This window comes from Narcine bancroftii, chromosome 5 (assembly GCF_036971445.1).
Source record: "Narcine bancroftii isolate sNarBan1 chromosome 5, sNarBan1.hap1, whole genome shotgun sequence".
Taxonomy (NCBI): domain Eukaryota; kingdom Metazoa; phylum Chordata; class Chondrichthyes; order Torpediniformes; family Narcinidae; genus Narcine; species Narcine bancroftii.
Genome location: NC_091473.1, coordinates 66,198,518 through 66,219,919, shown reverse-complemented (window position 1 = coordinate 66,219,919; position 21,402 = coordinate 66,198,518). Strand labels below are relative to the sequence as shown.

General features: G+C 43.5%; 1 protein-coding gene across 1 annotated transcript in view; it reads left to right on the top strand.

The window, feature by feature from the left end:
• LOC138765299 (ADAMTS-like protein 2) overlaps positions 1-21,402 on the top strand; it is a 184,690-nt gene that overhangs the window by 57,125 nt on the left and 106,163 nt on the right. Inside the window, exons 3-8 of the mRNA XM_069942343.1 lie at positions 12,078-12,153; positions 13,633-13,735; positions 14,751-14,896; positions 17,090-17,213; positions 19,317-19,397; positions 19,492-19,667. Coding sequence (XP_069798444.1) covers positions 12,078-12,153; positions 13,633-13,735; positions 14,751-14,896; positions 17,090-17,213; positions 19,317-19,397; positions 19,492-19,667 — 706 coding nt within the window. The remainder of the gene's footprint in view (positions 1-12,077; positions 12,154-13,632; positions 13,736-14,750; positions 14,897-17,089; positions 17,214-19,316; positions 19,398-19,491; positions 19,668-21,402) is intronic.

The following is a 21,402-nucleotide window of genomic DNA, read 5'->3' as shown; positions in this document are numbered from 1 at the left end:
GAGGTGGTCTTGATAAGAGGACATGCCTTGTCGGCGTAGTATGGAACCCATTGGGCGTAATACGAGAAAAGGCCCAGGCAACGTTTGAGAGCTTTCTGGGTATGTGGGGGGGGGGGGGCGGGGGGGTAAGTCCATTAGGGGTCGCATGCGGTCAGGATCTGGCATGACTATCCCGTTCTCCACCACACAACCTAGAATAGCGAGTCGAGTGGTCCGGAAGACACACTTGTCCAAATTGTAAGTCAGGTTCAGCCGACGGGCAGTTTGAAGAAATTTGTCTAGGTTGGCGTTGTGGTCCTGCATGTCGTGGCCGCAGATGGTGATATTGTCCAGATACGGGAAGGTAGCGGTTAGCCCGTTCTGGTCCACCATCCTGTCCATTTCCCGCTGGAAGACCGCGACACCATTCGTGACCCCGAAATGGGCCTTAAAGGGTTGTGTCCCTAGCCAGGTCGGATCATTCCGGACTGGTTGGCCACCTGTGAAGAGCTCCGGTCTTTTGCTAATAAAATTGTAGAGCTCGTCGAAAGAACCAAAGACTTGTTGATCCAAACCAAGGCTTTTATTAGCAAAAGACCGGAGCTCTTCACAGGTGGTCGACCAGTCTGGAATGATCCGACCTGGCTAGGGACACAACCCTTTAAGGCCCAGACAATAGGTGTGGCTTAGCTCTCAGCCAATCGCTGTAAGCACAGTCTAGATACAGTAACTATATACACTATGTATATTGGTGATAGATCTGTACTATCACAGGTGCACAATAGATGCAAGAAAAACCAAATCTCATCTGTATCAAGGTGAATTAAGCATGGAGTTAAATAATAAAGTCTACAAAAGCTGTGATTTTAGTTTGTTTTAGATATACTCAAAACTCAAAACGGTCAACCAGTTTACCTATCTCGGCTGCACCATTTCATCAGATGCAAGGATCGACAATGAGATAGACAACAGACTCGCCAAGGCAAATAGCGCCTTTGGAAGACTACACAAAAGAGTCTGGAAAAACAACCAACTGAAAAACCTCACAAAGATAAGCGTATACAGAGCCGTTGTCATACCCACACTCCTGTTCGGCTCCGAATCATGGGTCCTCTACCGGGACCACCTACGGCTCCTAGAACGCTTCCACCAGCGTTGTCTCCGCTCCATCCTCAACATCCATTGGAGCGCTCACACCCCTAACGTCGAGGTACTCGAGATGGCAGAGGTCGACAGCATCGAGTCCACGCTGCTGAAGATCCAGCTGCGCTGGATGGGTCACGTCTCCAGAATGGAGGACCATCGCCTTCCCAAGATCGTATTATATGGCGAGCTCTCCACTGGCCACCGTGACAGAGGTGCACCAAAGAAAAGGTACAAGGACTGCCTAAAGAAATCTCTTGGTGCCTGCCACATTGACCACCGCCAGTGGGCTGATAACGCCTCAAACCGTGCATCTTGGCGCCTCACAGTTTGGCGGGCAGCAGCCTCCTTTGAAGAAGACCGCAGAGCCCACCTCACTGACAAAAGGCAAAGGAGGAAAAACCCAACACCCAACCCCAACCAACCAATTTTCCCTTGCAACCGCTGCAATCGTGTCTGCCTGTCCCGCATCGGACTGGTCAGCCACAAACGAGCCTGCAGCTGACGTGGACTTTTTTACCCCCTCCATAAATCTTCGTCCGCGAAGCCAAGCCAAAGAAGAGATATACAGTGTGGTAACAGGTCCTTCTGGCCCATGAGTCAGTATTCCCCAAATACACCAATTAACCTACAACCCCCATAAGAAGGGTAGGAGGGAACCAGAGGACCCGGAGGAAACCCACGCATGTCAAGGGGAAAATGTACAAACTCCATACAGACAATGCTGATTTGAACCTGGGTCGCTGGTGTTGTAATAGTGTTGAGATCATTGCTGTGCTAACCATGCCTCCCCAATACACACAACTGCTAGAGAAACTTAACAGGTCATGCAGTGTTCTATATAGCAAAGATATATAATCAACGTTTCAGGCCTGAGCCCTTTGTCAAGGTAATTGAGCATGGCCCAGTTACCCAGATGTCGGTATTTCAAGTGGAAATGGATGCTGATATGATCTGGGTCAAATCACTTCCATGTATGGGTTGCACTGGAAAAACGGGTGAAAGATCCATTTCCTGAGCAGCAGTTTCTGACTGATCGAGGCTTCTTGGTTGCTGTTTCCGGTTGTCAACTCGGGGTGTCACCACTGAAATACCCACTGGACTGTGGTCAGTTCTATTTTAAGTAGGATAACACGTTCCACATTAGGATCAGCTTATGATGTTCTGCATTCTCCTGAGACAGTGGTTGAATCACCTGCATATCATTAAGTCATGCCCCAGTCCCAAGATACTGCTCTCGGTTATTCTTCATAACCAACTGCCGGAACTCTTTGAAAGCTTTGTAGAAGATGGAATGCATTTTTATACCCAATGATTCTGTGGTGAAAATTTGAAAATCTGTATCTTTCTCATCTTACTAGCAAGGCCTGTGAAATTGCAAAACTCAGAGTCTCCTGGAAGGAAGTCGGCGGGTAGTTAGCCTCTTGGGAATGTTCAGTGTTTCCATGTTAGTGCTATTCCAGGCCTCAACATCATCCACTTTCCTTCAGATTTGACATGTCCATTGCCTAACATATAGAGACTCTTAGGGAGGGGACTGATATTTAACTACCCCAGTGAAAAGAGAGACTGAGGATGGAGGCTTGGTGGTGTGCACATCAGGGACAAGAGTTTGGACTCATTCAGAGTGCAGGAAGAGAAGGATTTCTCTGCATCCATGTGCAGTATCTCTAAGAGTGCCTCCATTGGGGGTGTGGGGTGTCTTTGAATTTTTTTTTGTGCATTAGTACACGGGGAGTATCTGATCCTCTATAATCCCTTTGAACCCTTGCATCTCACACACATGCATAGAATAATGTAGGCATACATGCAGAAAGGTGGACAAATGGCTATCCATACAAAAGAAACTCAACTACCTCTCTGGCAACTACTGTCTGGGTTCCAGTCCAATGTTTGCATCTCAAAATTGTCAGGCAGTGTTGCATAGGGGGTGATCTCAGAAGCAGACGAAATAGAAATTAGGAAGAGTGATGAGATCTTCCACTGCCAGATGGTTGTTAAGACCAGGATAACACCTCTACTCCCCTCTGTCTTATTTGAGGCAGGCAATTAGGATTGGAATAAGGAGATAGTCACCCCAGTTCTCAGAGAGGTGTGGAATGGAGCTATATCTCGTCAGTATTTAGTGCTTGGAACTGGCACATTCATCTGGATGTAGGTTGAGCTTTGTGATCTATAACAATTTCCCACCCCCACCCCAACCACCAATACTGAACTTTTAAATTCACCCGTGGGTTTAAAAAAAAGTGGGAGGGAGCCTGGAGTGTTGCTGATGCAAAAGCAAGCAACCAGAAGATGGGTTAAGGGTACTCAAACAGCTGTCATTTTGAAAAAGAAGCATTCGGAAACTATATTTTCTCTTGTTTCAAATGATTTGTGAGGAATTCCCAATATTGAAGTTGACCAAATTGTTTTTCATTTTTGCGATAGAAGGCACAAAGTGGAAACCAGCAGCAAAACTTCCAGAGCATTGTTTGAAGTTTCAGGAAATCCCCCCTCAGTCTATCAGGTTAAAGGTTAATCACTTTTGGCTTCAGTCTGTTTCCTGAAAGACAGCACGCACCTCCTTGGGACTGAACAATTTGGAGACGTGCAAAAATTGAATCAAATAGCTTCGGCACACAAACAATTTTCAGCACCCCATAAAAAAAAAAGAATTATTCTGAAGTTCACAGGAAGGAAGCTTTGTTTGAATTGTTGCTTTTGAGATCATTAGTGCAGCCTCGGAGTGAAAAGCTCTTGACGCAGTGTGACTTGCTCACAGCGGGTAGGCCACTTTCAACTTTCGATAATAAAGATACCCCCCACCCTGGTGATTTTCATCTGTAAAAAGGAAGGATGAAAGTTAATTTCCTCGCTTGTCATTGTGTTTGACTGTCAACCTCCCAGGATGCTCTGTTTTGGTCTGTTAGAGGGAAAGCTCTTAACCTACAAAACAGTAACTTGTTCGTAAATACCACCCTTTCTGTGTTGAAATACCAGAAAGTGCCTAACAGGAGCATTACCAAATAAAATCTGATAATGCATGACAAAAAGAGGTGAAAACATACTGGGTCGCAGAGGTATGTTTTAAAGAGCATCTTATAAATTGATGGAGAGATTTATTTTGGAATTGGAGGCAAGATCACCAACTATAGGATGATTTAAAGAATGAACATTTAGATGTAGAAGGCTAAGAAGGAAATGGGCCAAATGCCAGGCAGATGAGTCTAGCTTTGCTCAGTGTGAACAAGTTGGGTCAAAGGGCCTGCTTCTGTGCTGTATAGCTCTATGACTGTAACTCTTGGTGCTGGACCCCGGAACCAAAATATACCAACCATTCAACTGACTGAGTTATTGCAGTGCCTTTGAAATGCAGCTGATTGTGATTTAACTATGTCCCAGCACAGACTGTCTTCATCAGCCTAGTGCTGAGCTGTGTTGGGCAGTTGAAGTGATCACTAGTGTACCCTCCCATTCATGTAGTCATCACCTCTCCACCAGGGTCACCACACCCTCTTCTTCCTGGCCTTACTATAGGTATTGGGCATCATAAGGAATGGCACATCAGTGTTCTCTGTAAATCCCTCCAACACTTTTTTCTGGTCAATTCCTCTGCTAACCTTTCCTGCCCCTCCGTTATCTTAGTTTGCACCTTTGCTTAGTGTTGGTCTCTCTAATTTAACCAGTAGATCGCATCAAAAGTCATGAGTTTTCATGCATAACAAGTTGCATGGAAGGATTGTTCAGCCCTGATGCTAGTTCTCCACTCTCCTTCACCCATACCCTCCTGCAAAGTCACATGCTTGCAATAGCACTATCAGACATAAGCTCTAGGTGAGGGTGCAGTTTGGAATGTTGGGGAAGCAATATCGTGAGCCAACACATGTCTGAATGGAGATAAAAGGAGGTTTGAAAGGGACTGTGTGCAGTGGCAAGAGTTTGGTACCTTAGGTCAGCTATGAAATGGGTGTTTGACTGGAGTGGCTCGCCAAGCTTAAATACAAGTCTTGGAATCTTTCAGAATGGAAACAGGTCCTTTGGCCCACCATTGTATCTGCCTCCATTAATTCTACTTAATGCAAAGTTCATGCAGTTCTTTGCTGAGATGTTTCTGAAGTGATGGGTTGATTGGAAGTTTGCAAATGATACAGAAGTTCATCAAATGATGCAGTAGGAGTTGGATCAGTTAGAAATTTGGGCTGAAAAATGGCACACATGAAGTTTAATCAGGTGTGAGGTGGGTGCCAAATGAAAGAGGAAAGTAGATGGTAAATGGCAGACCCTTAAACAGCACTGATGCACAGATTGATCTTGGGTGCAAGTCCTTAGCTCCTTGAAACTGGTAATGCAAATGGCAAAGGTGGTAATGACAGCTTGCATGCCCTCATCATTTGGGACTTTGTATATAAAAGCCAGAAATATGTTGCAGTGGAATAAATCTTGGGTGAGGCTGCATTGGGAAAATTGTGCGCAGTTCTGGTTACTGCGTTGCAGGAAGGTTGTGAAGTTTTGGAGAGGGTGTATGTTACCTGGATTGCAGAGTATTAGTGGCAAGGACAAACTTGGATTGATTTTGTTGGAGTTTCAGATGTTGAGAGCGACCTGATAGATGTATATAAAATTATGATGTATATAAATTACTTAGTCATTTTTCCAGGATGGAAAGAGAGCAGAGGTTTAAAGTGAGAGGGGGAATGTTTAAAGGAGATTTACAAGGCAAGTTTCCCCCCCACCCCGCCCCCCCCCCCCCCATAGAGTGCCAGGAAAGTGTAGAAGCAGATATGAGAGCAACTTTTCAAAAGCATTTGGACAGTCACGTGAACAGGCAAGGAACAGAATGATGTGGACCACTTGTAGGTGGATGGCATTAATCTAAACAGTCATCATGATTGACATACACAGTAGGCCAAGGGGCCTGTTCCTGTGCGATGTTTCACATTCTAAATGTCGTGTCTCTGCCTCTGCCACCTCTTCAGGAAACACATTTATTCTCTGTGGAACAAATTCCCCCGAAGATCCCCTCTGTTTCCTTCTACCTTTCACCTTAAACCTTGTCCTTCATTTCTTTGACATCCTTACAGTGGGGAGAAAAAAAGCTTTTTCTCTCTATCTTCTGGATACCTAGAATTAAACTGAGATATGCTTGAAATACTGATAGGTTGTGAGACGACATCTGTGTTAGTGACTCCTGAAGGCATATCCCTAAAGAACACTTCTAACAACCAGAAGGACACCACATTACAGTAACTACAGTAACTACATATGACATATGTTTAGTTTCGTGCAAATCTTGATTTACGATGTTCTCTGCCCCTTCCAGTCGCTCATCCCCAGCTCCAGCATTGGCAGGACTTATTGCCCATGATGTCATTGAATTGTTTATTCTCAGTGTTCCAAGATGCAGTCAAAAGTGTCAGTTTGCTTGCTTTGCAGGCAGGTCAACTTGCACAGCAGGCAGTGCAACAGGCAAATAAAGAAATTACAAACATAATGTCAGGAGTAGCATCACATTAAATTATATAGTGTAGTGTTTAGAAATGATCTCTCCTCCTTAATCCCAAATTAATGCTGGTGACAATTTACCAATTAAACGTTGACTGATAAAACTTCGGCATTGAAATCCTGCCACTTGTGTCAGAAATGTAAGTAGCTCACTTAACACCTCTTGCAGTTCATCTCATATGGCCTTGATTTTGACACAGTTTGCTCACACTGTAAAAAAGAAAATTAACACAACGTTCTGGTTTTAAAAGGTACAGGAAAGATTGGGAACCATGTAAATTCCCGCTGGAAATTCAGGGGAACAGATCCCATGCTGCCTTTGCAGTTCAAATTAGTCCTCAAAGCAGACTGCACACAATGCAATTCAAGTTATTGCATTGTTAAGTGCAGTTAGCATTTTTGGTAACTCCGATCCTAATGCATTTCTTGCATCAGTCCCGGCATTCTCAGTCCCGGCATTCCCAGTCAGATGGGCGAAATGCTGTGTGACCATCCAACATTCATTTTGCCACGAGAATATGTTTGAAGGACATGCCATTAGTGGCTCATTTGGTGATGCCTCATCTTTGGCCAGGAGGTTGCAGAATCAGGTTCTCCTTAGAGACTTGAAAACCTGAAGGTCAGCATCTCTGATAGTACAGTGCTCTGTATTTGTATTGGACCCAACGTGATCTAACTTGCAGGCCACGACTGCTACAGCTATCAGTGATCTGGTGTTGAGGCTTGAGTTGCCATTGCATTAAAAGTCAACCACTTTGGTATTCAGAGAGCTTTAAGCATGTTGGTCTTCGTAAATCAAAGTAATGAGTATAAGAGCTGAGATGTCATGATCAAGTTGTATAAGATGTTACTGAGGCCAAATATCAATAAGATTGAAAGAGTGCAGAGAAGATTTACAAGGATATTACCAGGTTTTGAAGAATTGAGATTCTGGGAAAGGTTAAACCATTAGGACCTCATTCCTTGGAGAATGAGGGGAGATTTGATAGAGGTGTACAAAATTATGAGTGTTGTAGATAGAGTAAATGCAAGCAAGCTTTTCCACTGAGGTTCAGTGAGACAAGAACATTGGTTAAGGGTGAAAGGTGAAATGTTTAAAGGGAACATTCAGGGTAACTTCTTCATGCAGAGAGCAGTGAGAATGTGGAACGAGCTACCAGCTGATGTGGTGAATGCGGGCTCAATTTCAATATTGAAGAAAAATTGGATAGGTACATGAATGGGAGGGTTACGGTCCGGGTCATTGGAACTAGGCAGAATAATAATTTGATACAGATTAGATGGGCCGAACTGTTAGTTTCTGTGCTATAGTTATATGGTTCTGTGCTGTTCCTCCACTCCACATGTCTGTGAATTGGATTACAGTTATTGAATTGGATTAATTATATCTGGAACATAGATCAGGAAAGGAAGCCCAGTGCCTTGGCTGGAATTACACTCTGCCAATTCATTGCAGTGGTCAGAGAGGTTCCAGCTATGAACATTGTTCCCTTTTTTTATATATTCCTTTCCTTCCGTGCATTGATCACTAGAACCCTGCTTTGAGAGGGCAAACCAAACATCAGGCTATGTTGCCGCTGTTATTACTGGCAAGCCTTTTTCCCAGTTCTTGAAGTATTCACCTTCCTCTGGATGACATCTTTAAACTATTAGTTCTGGAAACATCATGGCAAAAGAAGCACACCTATATTCATGTCCAAGTACCAGGAGAAAATCAAGCCAATGTCTACAGATTGCTCATTTAGTAGTTCATGGATTGGTCTTCCGTTTTTCTCGTGCCTCACAACCATAATGAAGAGATTAACAGGTGATTCATTTCACTTGTACTAACTTGTTATGTGCAAACTCAGCTTCAGAAGTCCTTAATTATGCCTAAAATGCATAATAGATCATCCATAATGTACATCCCAAAAGGTGATATATTATGCCTGTTCTCACTTTATTGCAATCACAGTGTTGCAGACAGGAATAGTTCTAGAGTGAGATGAGCTGTTCAGGCCAAGACGATCATCTGCTTGCTGTTCAGGGATGTTCTAGGGTGGGAGCAGGATGGGCTGGCAGAATGGTTGTTAAAATGGACATGGTGTTGATTAAGATGCTAAAGTGCTGTGCTAAAGATTGTGAAGATAGGGGAAAGTTAATGGTGAGGGGGAAAGGTGGTTGGTAAGTGATGTTCTAAAAGCAGCAAGAAGAACTGAGTTGGTGAGACGGTGGTGTAAAGGCAAGAAAGGTTTAAAGGGTGCCCAGAGAGATATTGGGCATTTGAAGGATGCATGGAGAAGTGTTGGGGGTTTGAAGGGTGCCCAGAGGGTGTTGGGGACTGGAAGGACATACAGAGAGGTTTTTGGCAGTGGGGTTTCAAGGTTGCACAGAAAGGTGCTGGGGGTTTGAAGAAGACACAGGGAGGTGGAAAGGGTTAGTCTTATTTGTCATATTATCTCTGGCTTGGTGAAAAGGGGTTTTCTGCAAGTATTCTTAACAAGTTTTGTTTAACATTCCTGTATTTATGTTAACAGGATAATTAACAGAGTTTTGAGTTGAAAGAAGAGTTTTAGAGAGTTTGGGGTGTATGGGTTTTGAAGATGGCTCCGAGGTGTGTAACTTACTGTTTTGTTGGGTTTTGGAGGAGGTGTAGAAATAGCAAGGAGAATCAATTGGATTAGGGAAGTGCTAAGGGCAATGTAGGGGGTTGTTGGTGAGGAAGCTGGAATGCAAGATGGTAGTTAAAAAGGTGGCACAAGAAGCTGGTTGTGATTTATGAAAGTATGGGCATTGAGGTTAGGAGTGGGGCTAGGAGCAGCAAGAAGAACTAATTGTATTGGGGTCTTTAAAATAAAGCATTGTTGGATTGTGACCAATTGAAAGAAACCAAGGCACAAACTATACAGACCAAAGTTCAACTAAATTGTTCATGTTCCTGTCAGGTGCTTTAAAGTGAGCTCCAGGGCCCTGACACAGGATTAGGCTTTTCTCTGAATTAACAGCACAATGAAAACAACTGTTCCTGGAAGAATAACATTTTGTTCTGAATTGCATGATGTACATAATGGATGTCCTGTATTTTACATTTTGCTTTTATTGTTAGATTATCGAGTAGTTTTAATAAATCTGAGCACGCTGATGAAATCATTTTAACAGAATTATCTTCACATCTGATCGCTTTTGTCTTTTCTGCAGGTCTAGCTTTCAAGAAATTGTGTGTGTTGATGTTCTCTGGCAGCTTAATTGCTCCTTGCATTGTTTTTCTTTCAAACACATTTAGTCACTTGGATATTTGATGTTTAGCAGATGAGAGGTGATTTCAAACAGACATGCTTACTTTTGACAATTCTTAAATTTCACCATCTGGCCCCTCAACACCCTGGGATGGCCTCATTGTACTATGGTACTTGATCAGAAAACTTGGGGGTAGGAGGGGTTAATTACCATAATATCATATAGGAGATATTCTCCTCAGGAAGTTCCTGAATTCTAGCATTGTCATGGGACTCATCACCCTACTTATCCATGCCGTGTGTTTACCAGTAATCTGGGCAGGAGCTCTGTTAGATATCAGCAGAACCACTTGGATTCAAGTCAGATGGTTGGACATGGACAAGCAAGTTGAATTCCGGTATCAAACTAATTCCACGATATTAAGACAACATTTGGGTTAGTGGGATCAGGAAAGCCGACTCCAAATCATTCCAAGAAATTGGGAGGAATGCTCTTCACTCACTGGAGTTGTGCCAAGCTGAAGGGAAGATGGATGGGCCAGGTCGTGTGCAGGAGTTTTGGGGCTGTGTCCAAGACTTGAGCAGTTTCTGCTGCTGCATTAATGATTTCCCCTCCATCACAATGTGGGCTTTGGCTAATGGCTGCACAACACTCTGCTCCATTAGTAATTCCTTGGGTCATGAAGTAATCTGTGATCATGTGCCAAAAGATCTGGATGATATTTCAGATTACCTTTGTGCCCCCCAAGTGCTTGGTCTGCAGTGAGACAATTTAACCACTTCTTGGTAATTTAATCACATTGTCTTTGTCAGACAGCTGATCAACATATTTGGGGAGTAGCCACTAATCTGAACTGATCCAAATATTTAGTTTTGAAGGCAGCCAAGATGCTGAGTATTTTTTAACAATTGGTTTGCCAATTGATTCCAGGTAACCAGTTTACGAATTTCAAGGTACGACGCAAGTATGTGATATACTCCATTCCCTTTCATTTTCAACAATACTCAGAAAGTTTACATTCTCCATGATAAAGTAAATTAATTAATTACTATTGCATTAAAGACTTACTCCTTCTATCTCTAGGCCAGCAACTGCCCAAGGTTCTTTCAGTAGCGTCCTCTGGATCTGTGACAATGTGGCAAGAAGAAGGGGAGCAGGCACATTGACACATCACCCCTTGCAGCTTCCTCAAATTATACTTTTCTTGATTGGATTCATTCAGTTGGTCTTGGGACTGAGTCTTGGAATGTACTGCTTAATGGTTTGACACAAGAGACTGCAGAAATCATCCTTCCCCACTCTGCTCACCCATTCCAATCTCACCCCTCTTGGAATGGTCCACTCTCCACACCAATCCCATCCTCATTATGAAATCCCCAGACAAAGATTTCTGACGTCTACCTTGCTGAAGCCAGATGACAGCTTTCAGACAACTCTTGCGCACCCCATCAAGAAACAACAGGCCACCCCATCACTTCCAGTCATTACCCAGCATGCAGACTGCAGAAATCATCCTTCACCAACCACACATTTCGCCCACTTTTCTCCTGTCGCTCTTTTAAGTTCAAGTATTCCTTTCTTACCTACCCCCCCCCCCCCACCTTCCATCTGCCTACCTTTTCTTGTTTGGCTCTTCATCCGTCTTATCAGGCTGCATAATCTGTAGCCTTTTATTGTCCCTGTTTATCACCTCAGCCTCTGATGCTATCTCCTTCCTTCCCTCTACCACATGCCTCAATCTGCAAGTTAACTCCTCCTCGCCTCCATCCATCTCTTTGCCCCCCCCCCACCGCCCCCCCCCCCCCCCCTTACCCTCTTTATACCTGCTACCTCCCCTTGACTCTTTGAGTTCAAATGAAAGGTCGACTTGAAATGTCAACTGTCCCGTTCCCTGCCTGGATGCTGCCTGACTTGTTGAGTTCCTTCAGCAGTTTGGTTTTTGCTCCTCTTTAAATGTGATGAAAACCATGGTTCTAGGGTTCCTCACACCACTATCCCAAGAGAGAGTCGGAATGAGCAGTAACTAAGAATCATTTGCGGTTGTCCTTGCACATTATTGTGAGGGTGATTTGTATCGTCACATGGAATGTAGAATAGCTCTTTTTGCAGCAACTTGGAGCATAAACTCATTTGTGAGATGCTGGCGCACTTAATCCTTTCAATACTAAGTATCCTCTGAGTCCTAAAGTTAGATGGGAAATGTAAAGCAGGTTCACAGTATGTTTGTCAAAACACTTTTATTTTATTTTTTGCAGACGTATAATTTCACAAAGTAAAAACGGCACTTTTTGCACAGGATCACCACGCCGCTACCACTTATGCCAAATCCAGGTAAATGTTCCCACGTCTGACAATTTTGGCTTTTCTCCTGTTGTTCTTTCAAGTTCAAGTTCATTATCATTTGACTCTACAGATACAACCAGATGAAACAGAGTTTCTTTGGACAATGGTACACACACACACACACACACACACACACACACACACACACACACACACACACACACACACAATAATCGTAAAATAACTATATAAATATTTTGTGATGATTTACTTTGTTGTAGAATACTATTCATCAATCTTATAGCCTGTGGGGAGAAGCTATTTCCCAGTCAGGCAGTCCTGATTTTGATGTTCCTATACCTTCTTCCGATGGTAGTGGGCCAAAGATACTGTGTGCTGGATGGAACTGGTCCAATATAATTCTTTGAGCCCATTTAGGCAATACTCCCAGTAAATGGCAGACTCCAGTGATCTTCTAAGCTGTTTTGATGATCCTCTGCATTGACTTCTGGTGATGCTTTGCAGCTACTGTGCCCACACCATGGTGCAGCCAGACAGAACATGCTCAATTATGCTCCTGTAAAATGTAGTCAAGATGGAGGCCTTGTTCCCCTCAATCTCCTTAGGAAGAGTAGGCGCTCTTCTTCTTGCTTCTTTGACTGATAAATGGCAGTTTGCACTTAAGTGTGGCAATTATGCTCAGGCTCCTGTTACCCAGAAGAGAGGGTGTGCCTTTACTTGTCCACTGTCAGGTAAACAAGGGATGAATAGACCACCTTTGTCATTGTTCGCTGGCTGAATGGGATGCAAGATGTGATATTCATCACCTCAGAACATGACGCTCTTGCCTTCAAGTCATACATTGTCAGTATGGGTCCCACTCCAGAGACAGTGATATGGAGCATTGAAGCATCAGGAATTTGTGTCTAAAATTGGAAGGTGGTGTTGAAAATAAAAGGACTTAATTATAGGATAAAAGCTTTGAGGGGTGTAATGAACCTTTTCAGCCAGAGAGAGTTCTGATCTGATGCGCACTGCCTCAGAAGGTGGAAGAGACAGAATCTCACAGTGTTTATCTGGATGAGCATTTGAATTGCCAAGGTATCAAAAATTGTGGAGCAAGTGCTGGTAAATTAAATCACTGCAGATGGTTACTTGATGGTGGTCGTGGATGTGGAAGGCCTCAAGGCCTGAGTCCATGCTGTATGAGTGTATGATTTCAAATTTAACTGAGGCAACGCATACTACCTGAGGTAACATTACTGTATATGTTGCCATTCACTACTTCAAATAAAAAAAATATATGGGTTCTCTCTGACCTTGGTCTTTATTAACCATTAACCAACTTTAGTAAAGTGGATCATCACACTACTTTTAATGGAAATTTGGTGTGCACAACTTAGCCGCTATATTTTCTGCATTTCAAGGAACTGTTGCCATAAAGTGTCCCTGAGGATGTGAAAGGTACTCAATAAATACAGAATTTTCCTTTCTTTTTTAAAATTATATTCTTCTATCTACACACAGCCTTGTCCAAACAATGGAGCTAGTTTCAAACAACAGCAGTGTTCCGCTTTCAATGCCAAAGCATTCAGTGGCCGATATTACCATTGGGTTCCATTGTATCCAGGTAATGTGTGATAAACTTGTCATAAATACAGAAATATATAGGGTTCTGGTTGCATTGTGCAATATAACTTTAAAATATTGCATAAAATTCTACATCTGTGAACTCTGCACACCTGTTTTCATTCTCAACAATCTTCTGATTTTAATATGTTCCCCATTAATGGGCATCTTTTGCTCTTTTGATCTAAAACTACCGCAATCCCTTCCCAAGCCTCTTGCCACTCCATTTTCTTTTCCACTTTAAAAAGCTCCTTAAAATCCCATCCCTGTTCAAGCTCTGGGGTCACCAATTGAATTGCTCTGAAGGTATGACATGATTAAAAGAAATATCTCATTCCATCATTCAAAATAGTTCTGATGCAAGATCAAGAATGCATACAAAGGCTCTCTTGTTCACACACTACCATAACATCTGGTCACTGTTAGCTGATGCATTGTGAAGTCAGTTTGTAATAGATCTCATCAGAGTAATGGATCTCATCAGATGGAGCAGGCCAATTTGTAATGGGTCACACAACAGGAATCTCATACTGCCCTTGCAAGATATTAATTAATCCTTTCACTTGAGCACGGCTCACTGTAATGTGCTCGTGCTCTTCTGCTTTGTAAAATGACGTGCATGGGAGAGTTGACTTGCTGGATTGCTTGTGAAAAATAACCCTTCTCACTGTCCTGGTAAAATGTGACAATAAACTTCAGGTGGGCATGTTTTTAAAAAAAAATACTTATAGATTTTCAAACTCCTATTCAAACAATTTCCAGTAATCAATCACAAATTACAGTCATCCATTATACAAAATTCACCGTTGAGTGTGAGCTATTTTTTGTGGTGTGCACGTATTCTTCATCCTGCATCCAAATTAGCTGGAGTAATGGAAACTGTGTGCAAATCTATAGCTCCCTGTCAAGGTTGGATCTCTGACAAGAAATCTAGCATTCAAAATGTACAGACAGATTGAAAATTGTTTACTATGATGAGGATGCCTGGACTGATCACAGCATTCTGTTGTCAACAGATGACTACATTAATATTTCAAACAAGCCGTGTGATCTGCAATGCACGACTAGTGATGGAGAGCGGCAATTAATGGTCCCTGCTCAGGACGGGACATCTTGCCGGGACAGAACATATCAGGGTGTCTGCATCACTGGACGATGTGAGGTGAGGTCAATGTCTTCATGTATGCGACCTTTCTTTCCATTCTGCTGAAAGCAGCCCTGTCAGTGGCACTGAGGTGAAAGAAGAGAGGCTGAGAGAATACCTGGCAGAGAAGTTTTCTCACACAGGCTGGCTGGAGTTCTTCACACTTTCTTTAAATTTTCCCCCACTTTAAACCGCAGCCCTGTAGTTTGATTCTCCCATCCTTGGAAAAGGACCCGATCTAACCTTACCCTATCATAATTTTATTACTTTCTTGAAGGTCACCCCTAAGCCTCCTTTTCTTCTTTTTCTTTTTTTTCTTTGGCGGCTTCGCGGACGAAGATTAATGGAGGGGTAATGTCTACATCAGCTGCAGGCTCGTTTGTGGCCGACAAGTCCGATGCGGGACAGGCAGACACGGTTGCAGTGGACCAGCTCTTCAGCGCTTGACGTCCTGTTTTGCGGAAACTGCCAAAATGTTTGGCCTGGAAGTCAGCCTGAAGAAAACTGAGGTCCTCCATCAGCCAGCTCCCCACCGTGACGACCAGCCTAAGCCTCCTATGACCAGTAATAATGCCTATGTCTTGCACTCTTTCCAATAACAGTAACAGTGTGACCACAAGAACCCAACACAGCCATCGAGTGCTGTCTGAGCGAAGTTTTGTGCAGCAGTGAAGTCCCATCCCAATTCATATACTCAGTACCTCAGCTGATGGAGGAAATCATGATGAACACCACCTTTATGTCCCTATCCATCTGTGTTGCTTTCTTCCGGCTACAATGGACTTGCACTACAAGGCTCCTCGGGTCTTGTACACCCCTGAGGTCCCTGGCATTTGCAGAGCATATTCTGTTCGCTTTGGATGCTCCAGAATGCACAGCCTCACACTGGTCTGGATTAAATTTGATCGACGATTGCTCCAGCAACTTTCCAACTGGCCTACAATCCTGTGTCTTCTTTATCCACCATTCTACCAATATCTTTGTCAGTCAAAAGGCATTCTCATCTGAGTTGTTTATCATGTGGCACACTGCAAAGGTCCCTGCATGACACTGCTGGTTACATGCTTCTAGTCAGAAAAAATATTCCTTGACCACAATTCTCTGCCTCCTATCACGAAACCAATTTTGGAACCAGTTTGCCAGGTTCACCAGGCTGATGATTTTTCAAACAAGCATTTGTTAAAGATCTAAATAAAAGGCTGATGAGTAAAGCTGAGAACCATGATATAAAGTGGTCAGTGGGAGCATGGTTAAACATTGGGTTCAAGTTTAGAAAGCAGAGAGTCATGGGAATTTGCAACACACAAATGTGCTGCAGAAACGTAGCAAGGTACAGGAAATAAAGGGTAACCAATGCTTTGGGCCTGAGCCCTTCATCAAGGTATGAGAAAAAGCAGACAGGCACCTGAATAAAAAGGTGGGGGGAGCACATGGCTGATAAGAGTCCATTGGTGGGTGCTGGTGCGAGGGTAGGAGAGAAGAAAGTTGAGGTGATAGGGGGAGGAGGTAACTTTCCCTGAATGGAGTGGGAAGGGAAAGGGTAGGGAGCTGAAGGAAAGGAGATAGGTAAGTAGGGAAAGATGTGGGGGTAGGATTTTAATAGTAAAAGGAAAAGTCGATGTTAATGGCATCTGGTTGGAGGGTGCCCAGGTGGAATAGAAGGTGTTCCTCCAATTTGCGGGTAGCCTCAGTTTGGCACTGCATGAGGCCATGGCCAGACATATCGGTGTGGGAATGGGATGTGGTCATGGGAATTTGCTCCTTTTCAAGAGATAATGGTATTCCTTAGAGGTCTACTGCAATTTTTGATATGGTGATGACTTGAATAAGGATTTACATGCAGGGCAAAATATCACAATTTGCAGACGCCATGAAACTTAGAAGTGTAGCCACTTTGAATTGTTGCTGGTATGCAGGTGAGTGGCAGAACTGGTGGGAGGTGATGGGAACATCAGGAAAATAAGATGGTGCTGGTGTAAACTGATGCTTGATGGTCAGCAGGGACTGGTGAGCTAAAGGGCCTGATAACCACATTGCATGACTCTATCATGGAAAGTCACTGCCTGTCTGGGTCCAGAAGCAAACTGAACAGGCACTTGAATGGCAAAAATTGGCAGTTTTTGAGGGAGGGGGAAGGCAATTGGTATTGAACAAATTGTCAACTTGTCCAGGCATCCAGAATTTCAACAAATGGAATGGTTTTCTTTGCAGCCCATTGGATGTGACGGCCTCCTCTATTCCTCAAAGAGACTTGATAAGTGTGGACTCTGTGGCGGTGATGGCAGCACCTGTTTCCGCATCTCGGGCACCTATCGACAAGGCATCACACACTTAGGTAGGAGTGGATATTTCAGTGGAAATGGTGATATGGCTATCTCAGATTATATTGGGATCTTGAGCAACTGACTCAATGCTTCAAGGGTTGGCAGATGGAGTTTTGTATGTATAGATGAGACGTGTTGCATTTTGACAGTCAAACTAGGGCAGGACTTGTGCAGTCAATGGTAGTAGGGCCCTGGGAATGTTGTTGAATTGAGAGAACAAGAGATTCAAGTACACAATGAAAGTGGTGGCTGAGATGGTGAAGAAGTCTTTTGGCACACTTGCCTTCATTGGTCAGGACTTTGAGTTTAGGATTTGGGGCATCATCTTACAGCCGAAGAAGATCATAGTGTGGCCACATCTGGAATACTTCTGTTGCTCTGTTCACTATTAAAGAAAATCTGTCATTTAGCTGGAATGAGTGCAAAATATATTCATAAGCATGTTATTGGGAGTGGAAGGCAGGAGTTAAGAGAGACCAGACAGGCGGGGGGAGGTGGTGAAGACTTATCCAATAGGGGCAGTCAAAAGATTCTAGCTAGGCAAATGGATGTAAGAAAAATATCGTGTTATGGATGTGAGGCAGGGAAGGATTAGATTATCGTGGAGAAGCTGAAGGACCTGTACTGTGCTGTAATATTCTATGTTCTATAAGGAGCATAGATAAAGTGAATAGTCATGCTATTTTACCCAGTGTAGGAGCATCTAAGGCAAGATAGTTGGTGAGAGGGAAAAGATTTAGAATGAACCATGAGACCATAAGACAGAGGAACAGAAATAGGCTATTTAGCCCATTGAGCTGATCCATTTTCCCACTCAGCCCCACTGCCTGCCTTCTCCCTATAATCTTTGATGCCCTGGCTAATCAAGAAACAACCATTTTCTCCCTTAAATGCACCTAATGACTTAGCCTCCACATCACCTGTGGCAACAAATTCCACAGATTTACCACCCTCTGGCTGAAGAAATTCCTCCGCATGATCATCATTGTTCTAAGCAGACCTGAGGGGCAATCTTTTCTCACAGAGAGTGGAATTAGTTGCCAGAGGGTGTGAAAGAGGTGGGTGCAATTTGGATATTTAAAAGATATTTGGACAGGAAAGTGTTTGAGGGATATTGGACAATGTGGGCAAATGGAACTAGTTCAGATGAGAAACTTGATTAGCAGGTACAAGTTGGGCCAAAGAGCCTCTGGCTCAGTGCACCCAAGTCTTAGGTTCCACCTCAGTGGGTATTGATGGAGGTGAATGTTAATATCGACTCAGCACCAGCCCAATGAAGTCTCTTGCTGAACTTCATCTTTGATCAGTGTCAAATGAAAGCTATGGATTGACTGAATCACCAGGTCATGAGAACAAACACTTGGATTCATAGTGCACCTTAAGCATCACAAAGTTCACCATAAAAAAAATTCACAAAATTGTTTTTTTATACAATTTTCTTCTTTCTTTGGCTTGGCTTCGCGGACGAAGATTTATGGAGGGGGTAAAAGTCCACGTCTGCTGCAGGCTCGTTTGTGGCTGACAAGTCCGATGCGGGACAGGCAGACACGGTTGCAGCGGCTGCAGGGGAAAATTGGTTGGTTGGGTGTTGGGTTTTTCCTCCTTTGCCTTTTGTCAGTGAGGTGGGCTCTGCGGTCTTCTTCAAAGGAGGTTGCTGCCCGCCAAACTGTGAGGCGCCAAGATGCACGGTTTGAGGCGATATCAGCCCACTGGCGGTGGTCAATGTGGCAGGCACCAAGAGACAGGAGCTCTGTAAAAGAATGAGGTTATAAGGAGAAATTTAAGATGGATATTCAGGAAGGTTTGAGAGGGAATTTCTGAGCTTTGACCTTGCATGGCTGGAGTGGTCGACTTTGAGTTGAAGGAGGTGAGAGGTGCTTTAGAAACCAGTGTGGCATGAATGAGACACTTGGAACTTACCAATCAGTCACACAAAATATGACAAAGCTCTTTTTGGAACTTCGACATTTTGAAAACATTCACTTGAATTTCCCATCCCAAGGGTGGCCATCGTCAGTTCAGGGTTGAGTTGCAGCAGGCCCATCCTTTCTTGGCTGCATTAGGAGGTGGTTGAAGTCACTGGAGTTAATGTCTATTTCTCCTTTACTCTGCAGGTTATCTCTTTATCACAAACATTCCAGTTGGTGCTTCTGACATCCAAATAATTGAAAGGAGGAAAACAGAAAATATTTTAGGTAACTGCGAAATCTTTATCGTACTTTTTAATCCCATTCTTTCCTTCCTTATTTATGATGTTTTATGTCTCATTGCTTTCCTTTCCTTCCAAAGCTCTTGCAGATGAGGGAGGCTACTTTTTCTTCAATGGGAACACAGCGATTGACAATCCTCGGAATTTCCGAGTGGCGGGTACAGTGTTCAAGTACAGGCGACCTGTAAATCCACTGTCTGACGGCTTTGAGTACATCATTGCCCAAGGTCCAACCAATCAGGGACTGAATGTAATGGTACGTAAGACAGATAATGTCAGGACCAGAAATCGTGTTGCTCCATTTTGTACCCTGTGATCTCTCAGTGCCAATCACATGAATCCATGTCAAAATATATCTAGTTCAAGAGCCAGCAGCAGGTGAGGAAAGGACAAGAGATTGTGTGTGAAGAGAAGGTATTTTTCTGTAATCTCAAGAGGAATAAGATGACTGCCTTGAAAAATTGTTGCTTGTCATCTGCTGTTTTGAAAATGTTCTCTGTTTCCTGCTTAAAAACATGGATGGTTGCTGGTGGTCTGTTGCAAATAGTGTGGATGTTCCTGACTTGATTAAATACTTAACTGCAGCACAACAAATCTGTTCTTTCCTTGTGTGCATTTCCACTAGGCAGCAGCAGACTCACTGGCCTTCCATGCCTACCTCCATCCTCTCCAAACCACTGTACCCGCCCCTCACCACCCCTCCTGTGATGTCCTTGCATCTGCCTCCCCACAGACCAGGAATTGATGTGAAATCAGAGAATGAGGCAAAATATTTGTCTATCTTTCTACCCATTATAATGGGAAGACTTATCTGTATTCATACATACTCGTCATCAATAGCAATAGTGTGCATTTTTTTTCCTTCAGATAGCTCTACAGTGATTGCATTTTCAATTAGCCTAATTTCCCCCTGGCATTTTATTCCAAGTACTTTGAATCACTGGTCTCCCTGCATTAACTTGTCTTCTCAAAGAAAAAACAAATCCAACTTCTCCAGTCACTCCTCCTGAGTGACCTCCAATGCAAGACAAGCTGCATGCCTGGTGTGAAGTTGCCAACTGTAGAATGATGGTTCAGGCCTCTCATTCATAATCTTGCCTCACCTCATCTGCCCTCTCCACATGGCTTCTCAGAGCCAAGGCAGGCAGTGAGAAGCTGGGGACACCTGACGGATCAAGCAGTGGATGGGGAGAGAACTGGTCAGTCAATGCTTTGGGGAAGGGCTGTGCCCATTGGATCACTCCAGCTTCTTATTGTTGGGTTCCAGCAGCTGCTGTTGTGCTCTTTGCCCCGTATTCTCCAATGATTGAGGAGGAATTTGCATAAATTCTAGGCTTTCTATTCAGCAGGGTAGAAATTCTTGAATGGCTAGTGCATGTATTTCTAACCAGTTATACACACAAAGTAGGAGGGTTTCACTGAGGTGCTCTAGCCTCTCCTGTTATTAAGGTTACAGCTGATCATATTTGCTCTCTCACCTCCCCCCCCGCCCGACCTTACTTGTCAAGAATCTCTACCTTTGCCTACAAAATATTCAAAGACTGCTTTGAGATAGAGTTCCAAACACATTACACTTTGGGAGAAAAAGAATTGATTCTTTAATGAGTGATCTCTTACTTAAGCAGTGACTGCAGATTCTCACGAGAGGAGACAGCCTCTCCATGTCCATACGTCAAAGCATCTTGGGTTGTGAAATGTTATATACGAGTCCTCTCTCACTGCTGTCAACTTCAGTACTTACAAACATAGCATGTCTTCAGAAGACAACTGGCCATTCCTGGTATTAGTACTGTAAGCCACCTGAATGTTTGGCTCCATTGAAGTCAGTAATCCCAATCGCTCCTTCAGAGAACACCACAGTGTGCCTCTCTCCTGTCTGTAAAACATCCATTCAGCTCCTGCCTCTGCCACTTTGATATCCATGTAGGTTACACCATGGACATTAGTTTTTTCAACAAATGTGGAAAAATGGGAGAAAATCCATCATACTT